General features: G+C 34.4%; 1 protein-coding gene across 4 annotated transcripts in view; it reads left to right on the forward strand.

Moving 5' to 3' along the window:
* KCNU1 (potassium calcium-activated channel subfamily U member 1) overlaps positions 1-7,198 on the forward strand; it is a 314,287-nt gene that overhangs the window by 158,730 nt on the left and 148,359 nt on the right. For all 4 annotated transcript variants that reach the window (XM_056813505.1, XM_056813504.1, XM_056813506.1 and 1 more), the window contains 2 exons: positions 4,343-4,432; positions 4,542-4,642. In XM_056813505.1, the coding sequence (XP_056669483.1) occupies positions 4,343-4,432; positions 4,542-4,642 (191 nt within the window). The remainder of the gene's footprint in view (positions 1-4,342; positions 4,433-4,541; positions 4,643-7,198) is intronic.

Below are 7,198 nucleotides of genomic sequence, written 5' to 3' on the forward strand. Positions count from 1 at the left end.
TTACTGCTTTTCTATCTTGGAATCAATATTTCATATCAATTTAAAACAAAATGGAAGGGTTTTAAAATAAACAAACAAAAACCTTGGAAAATTTACATGAAATAATGAAGAGTGAAATGAATAGAACCAAGAGAATATTATCTGCCACTACAGAATTAATATTTGAAAAATACCATATGAATATCAACCTTCAGTGAATGAACTGAAAAAACAGAAACATGAAAGACATAACATATGTATATTAAAAAAGAACAATTGAAAGCATATAAATTATTTGGGAAAATAGCCAAAGAAGAGATCCTACCAAATCCTTTTTTTGTGACACAAGTATAGTGCTGGTACATAAACCAAGAAGAGAGAAATCAGAGAAGGAAAACTATAGACCAATTTCCCTAATGAATATCAATATAGAAAATTATGAATAAAATACTAGCAAAGAGATTACTGCAATATTTCACAAGAATTCACTGTGAGCTGCTGGGATTTATACCAGAAATGCAGGACTAGTTCAATATTGGAAAAACTATCAGTATAATCATGTTAATAATAAAACCAACAAAAATAATATAATTATCTTAATAGATACAGGAAAAGATTTTGACAAAATTCAACACCCATTGCTATTAAAAACAGAAGAATAAGTGGAATTTTCCTCAAATTGATAAGTAATAGCTATTTGTAACCATCAGCAAGCATCTCTTATGAGGATGAACCAGAAGCCTTCCCAATAAGATCAGAGGTGACTCAAGGATGCCTTTTATCATCACTCTTATTTAATACTGTATGCTACCGATTACAATAAGAGAAGAAAAAGAATTGAAGAATTTAGAAGATGCAATGAAAAAACAAAACTATTATTCTTCACAGATGATATGTTGCTATACTTAGAGAATCTTGGAGAATCAACTAAATAATTAGTTGAAATAATTAACAACTTTAGCAAATTTGTAGGAAATAAAATAAACCCACACAAAATCATCAGGATTTCTATATATTGCCAACAAAGTCCAGCAGCAAGAGACAGAAAAAGTTCTGGCTGAGAAATACAGTGGTATATCAATGGAATAGATTAGTTAAATGGTACCCAGTAGAAAATGACCCTGGTAATCTGGTGTTTGACCCAAAGATCTAAACTTTTAGGATAAGAACTCATTATTGGCGAAAACTTCTGGGAAAACAGAAAAGCAATTCAGCAGAAACTAGGTATAGATCAATTCTCATACCATATGCTGAGATAAGATCAAAATGGGGTCATGATTTAAATATAAAGAGTAATATCATATGAAAATTAAGGGAGCATGGAATTGTTTACCTGTCTCGGATCTATGCATAAGGGAAGAATTATAACAAAATAAGAAATAGAGAACATTATAAGATGTTAAATGGATTATTTGATTACATTAAAGTATAAATGTTTTGCACAAATAAAACCAATATAGCCAATATTAGAAAAGAAACTAGGCAGGGGAAGGGGGGAGTATTGGAATTACAGAATTTCTCTGATAAATGCCTTATTTCTCAAATATATAGAAAACTGAGTCAAATTACTAAGAATATGAGTCATTCCTTGAGAGTCAAAAGATACAAACAGAAATTTTTCAGAAAAAGAAATCTAAGTTATCTCTAGTCACATAAAATGTTTTAAAAGGATAGTGCTTAGAGAAATGTACATTAAAATAATTCTGAGATATCACTTCACCTGCATAACAAAAAAATAATATGCTCAGGGTAATGTGTAAAATCGAGACGTTCATACTCTTGAACTGATCTTAAACATTCTGGAGAGCAAATTGGAATAAACACAAAGTGTTATAAAACTGTGTACCCTTTGACCCAGAAATACCAGTGTCAGGTATATCTCAAAGTAAACAAAGGAAAAGGACTTAAATGTACAAAAATATTTGTGTTCTTGTGGCAAATTTGGTAATTGAGGGGATGCCTATCAACCAGGGAATGGCTGAACAAGTTTTGGTATATGATTGTGACAGATTTTAAGAATTGTATTATAAGAAATGATGAGTATGATGCTTTCAGAAAAACCTGGCAAGGCTTCCATAATCTGTTGCAAAGTGAAATAATCAGTACAAGGAGATTGTTGTAGACAGTAACAGAAATATTGAACAATGATCAACTCTGAATGACATAGCTATTCTCAGCAATTCAATGACCCAAGATGATTTTGAATCACATATGATGAAAAATGCTATCTACCTCCAGAGAAATAATTGATGGAGTCTGAATGTAGATCAAGGCATACTTTTTTAAAATTTATTTTTCTTGGTTTGTTCTTGGGAATGTGATTTGTTAATTTTTTTGGTCAACCTTTTCTTTTGCAACTTGGCTAATATGGAAATATTTTTTTGCATAACTGCACATGTATAATTCATATCAAATTGCTTGTCTTCTCAAGGATGGGGGTGGAATTGAGGAATGGAAATAATTTGGAAATAAAAATGTATCTAAAATAATTTGCATGTAATTGAGGAAAAAAATAAAAACACATAATTGAAAAAGGGGGAAAAAGGAATACTAAGGCCTAGTGAACAAATCAGGAAACTGAATCTCAGAGAACTCAAATATTTTTTCTGAAGACCTTAAAACAATTTGCAGATTTGGTACCTGAACCCAGGCTCCTTGACTCCTCATTCAGTACTCTTTTACCTGTGCCTATACCACTATGGCTTTACACTGTAATAAACTAGAGAAAACAGACTACATGTGAGCCAAAGAAATATATTTCAATAATGGAGGAAAAAAAAACACATTGAAAACTAAGGGTGCCATGGGAACCATGTTTTAACTCTGGAAAATGGGCTGGAATCCAGTGAAAGGAGATATATAGGAGAACTCAGATAAGGCAACATAAGCAGCAATCAATTAGGAGTTTATTTTCCCCTAGGTACTCTAATATATCATAAATGGATTTACAGCTGAAGGGACTTTTAGGCCATTTAGTCCAAACCTCTCAGTTTGTGGATGAGGCAACTGAAGTTTAGAAAAGCAAGTAAATTTTCTAGGGTCACCCAAATAAGAATGTGACAGAGAGAGCATCTGAACTCTGGTTCTCGTTTCCAAATCTAATACTTTTTTCCACTGTACTTTTTCCACTCACCCCTTATGCAATATTTTATTTTTATTAAATAAACTTATCTATGTTTGCATTTCATCTCCCTACTAGGGGCTACAATCAGAGACTGTATGTTATCTAAAACTTAAACTTCTCCCATTACATGCCATAATAGGCATTTCATTCACTATTAATGAATTAAAAATGAACTTGTTTTCTTAAATATGTGGGAAGATAACCAAACTTGTAATCAATATCCTTGGGCTTCAATCCTAGTTCCAACACATTATTGCTTAGGGAAATGATGCTGGGGTAGGTCATTTGGCATCTCCTAGGCTTACTTTCCTTACCTATAAAATATACTTAATGATAATTTCAGTTACTATGTCAGAGAATTTCTGATGAGGAAAACACTATTGTTATCATTGTTTATTTTATTGTGAATCAGGATAATGAATAAACAGGACCCAGAAAGCAGTTAAAAGCCCAGACTTTCTTCAAAACTCAGCTCAGACACTACCTCTTAAATGTTCTTGATTATATCCCCTTCCCCAAATTTAAAGAGCTCTCCTCCCAAAATTACTTTGTATTTAATTTCTATGTGTTTTGCATATAAGTATTACCTCCTTCTTCCTCCTCTCCTCAAGAATGTAGGCTTCTTGTGGGAAGGATTATTTCACTTTTTGGTCTTCGACTTCTCAGTATGTGCCTGGCACATTCCAGGTGCTTAATAAATTCTGATTGATTGACTGGGAGATAATGACTGTCTGGAGAAGGAGGTGACTGGATTTCACTGCCTGAGTGTATGTACTGTACATATGGGGCTGGAGGGCGGGATGAAGGTTCTCTTCAGTACACACTGAATATAATTCTGGGATTGATTATAGCAGAAATCAAATTCATATTATCTTTGTGTTTGACATTCAAATGAAACTAATCAATATTAACTTTTAAAATGTGTGAATCCATCTACAAGGCAGGGGGAAAGGCCATAAGCACCTGTGATGTGCCAGGCATTGTGCAAAGTATTTTACAGATTTTTCATTTGATCCTCACAACTTTGAGAGGTAGGTGCTCTTCTCCACTTCACGGTGAAAGGAACTGAGGTTATGTCACTTGGCCCAGGTGACCCCCTAGGACATGTTGGAGAAAGGATTTGAACTCAGGTCTCCTATCCATCGCACCTCTTAGCTGCCTCAGTGGCAATACAAATCTATGACTACAGCCTAGAAGTCAGAGGGAACAATCACTGCACTTCTCATTTTGCCTTTGCAGAAGCTTAATGTTAAATCCACCTGAAATGATTAAAGTAAACAGGAACACCATCGGATATTTTATTGCTAAATCTCTACACGAAGTTAAAAGGTAATCTTTTTTCTTTGCGTGGGAGGGGGTGCATTAAGAAAATGCAACTTATTGGCAGGTGTCTTGACTTAGTCTGTCTCCTCCTGAGTGATTTGCTTTCATTATCCAGAGCCTTTTTGTACTGTGTGAACTGTCATAGCGATGTAAATTCCCCAGAGATCATTGGACACTGTGCCTGCAGATCCAAGAAAGAACAGAAAAGTCACTCAAGTAAGTGCCCATTTCTTTAAGTGTGTACCTGGACCCCTCTCATGAAAACCAGGAGGAGGAGATGTTTAAGAGAAAATGAACTTTTGAAACTGAATTGAGTACCAGGGCTTTAAGCTCAGCTCTTCAAGGGCATGGTGGAGGGATGGCTATAAATGGAGCATGAGGAGCTATCATAATAAGAACAAGATTGATTTCTAAATGGTACTTTGACTAACAAATAAAACAAGCTGCTCTCCCCGTGGCAGATTATCCCTCAGAATTTTCAACAATTGGGGCAGTTGGGTGGCTCAGGGGATTGAGAGTCAGGCCTAGATAGAAAAGATCCTCAGTTCCAATATGGCCTCAGACACTTCCTAGCTGTGTAACTCTGGGCAAGTCACTTATCCCCCATTGTCTAAGCCCTTACCACTCTTCTGCCTTAAAACCAGTGCACAGTATTGATTCTAAGATAGGAGGGAAGGGTTGTTTTTTTTTTTACAAAAGAATTTTTAGCAATTAAATAATATCTAAAGTGTTTTCAGATTTATCATCCATCATAGTAATAATAGATAGTATTTTGAGGATTGTAAATCTATTTTTAAACTTTTTCCTACACAAGATGACTAATATAAAGGCTGTGAAACAATTCTGTAATTCCAATTCAGGAGTTTACTCCAGTAATTTTGATAGTAACCTATCCCATCATGCCTGCCTATGTGACATTCTTGGCCAAGACCTCCCATAACTTCATTACAAGAGGGTCTATTCAAAGTGTTGGAGGTCCTATTGATTTTCCTGTACCTCAAGTGGGTACAAGTGCAACTCTGACAGTTGATTTGTCACCTCTCATTCTCCATCTTGTTTTATTATCAGACAATTCCTTGATGATAGCTGTTACTTATATTCTTTGTTATATTTTGCAATAACTGTCCTCACGTTGATTTTTAAAGTCCTTCATAACCTAGACCTTTTTTACACTTCTAATTTTCTCCCTTTAACACTCTCTCTGATGTAATGACTCTCTCACTTTCTGTTTCCACACAAGATATTTTATCTCCTGGCTTCTAGACTCAGCTCAATTCCTACCTTTGTAAGCAGCCTCTCCTGATTACCCTTAATGCTAATGTTTTTCCTCTGAGATTATCTTTACTTTATCCTGTCTGTATGTTACATATTTTTGTGTATAATATATGTATATTTTGCTTGTATACATATATATTATTTAGAGACAGCTGCTTGCAAGCTGTCTTCTCTATTAGATTGTAAGCTCCTTAAAAGAAATATTATTTTTGCTTGTCTTGTTACCTCCAGTTCATCACAAAGCTCACTGCAAAGTAGACATTTAATAAAACTATAATTAGTGTACAAATAAAAGGAAAACTTTAAAAATAAATCAGCAATGGATTTGATTATTGATTATAAACTGATTTAGATAGTCTGCTTGCTGCACTCACAAAGTATCTTCAGCTTATATAAGGGAAGTGAACCTCATAGGTGAACTTCTCTGCAGGGCCAGACACAAGGATGCTAAGGAAACCTTTATTATATGAAAATAGATTATTTATTGAGAGTATAAATATTAAAAAAAGATTAATAACTCTAAGGGATTCCAACTCCACACAAATAAAACTCCCTGGTTCCACAAGGAACAATTTCTTCTATGTCCACAGGCCACACTGATCCTTCCTGATCTGACTAACCCAAATTTTTACTATTCTAAATAAATTAACACTCTTATCCTTATAATTCTTAACTTTGTCTCCAAGTTATAAAAATAACAAAAACTAGCTGGCTGAGTCTTAGCAAGAACCAAGTTAGGACTTTGAGCCTTAACAGATTCAGAGTCCAAACCAAAGACCAGGTCTTTGTTTGGTTTTCTCTGAAATAAAACAATCTATGAACCCATCAACAGAGAGGCACTAGTGTTTCTCAAGTTGGGAAAAGGAAAACTCTTAGCTCCTACAAGTCTTTCCCTCCTTTCCTTCTATCTCAGACAGTAAAGAGAGAGAGAAGATGTTACCTCCTGTAAGCCCTCAGAGAGAGAGTCTGACTCTGCCAACCGCCAGAGACCAGCTGTCACACCCAGGGAGCAACTGTCAAAGAAAAACCATTAGACTTGAAACTGAAATTTTGTCTCAGCTCTATTTGAAACTCAAAATTTTTTCCCTCAAGCCAGCTTCTCTACTTCTTATCTCTAAACTAATATAATAAGACCCAGTTTCTAATATCATCCTTATATTTGTTAATTTATCTCAAATTCCTAGGAACAATTCTATTTTTGACTCTTATCAAAGGGACTGAAAATATAAAAAATTACTTAATTTATATAGATGAATCAGTCATGAAACAATCATTTTATCCCCACAGAGAAAGAGCAGATGCTAAATAATAAAGAATCATAGAGTGATTATAATTATTTGAAAGGATAGCATTCAAATTTAATTAAGGCATTTGCTACAGTTTATTGCAGCTAAGTGGTGTAATGGTCAGGGTGCTGAACCTGGAGTCAGGAAAACTCATCTTTCTGAATTCAAATATGATCCCTATTGGTTGTAACCTTGGGAAAATCACTTATCA

Source organism: Monodelphis domestica, chromosome 1, assembly GCF_027887165.1.
Source record: "Monodelphis domestica isolate mMonDom1 chromosome 1, mMonDom1.pri, whole genome shotgun sequence".
Taxonomy (NCBI): Eukaryota; Metazoa; Chordata; class Mammalia; order Didelphimorphia; family Didelphidae; genus Monodelphis; species Monodelphis domestica.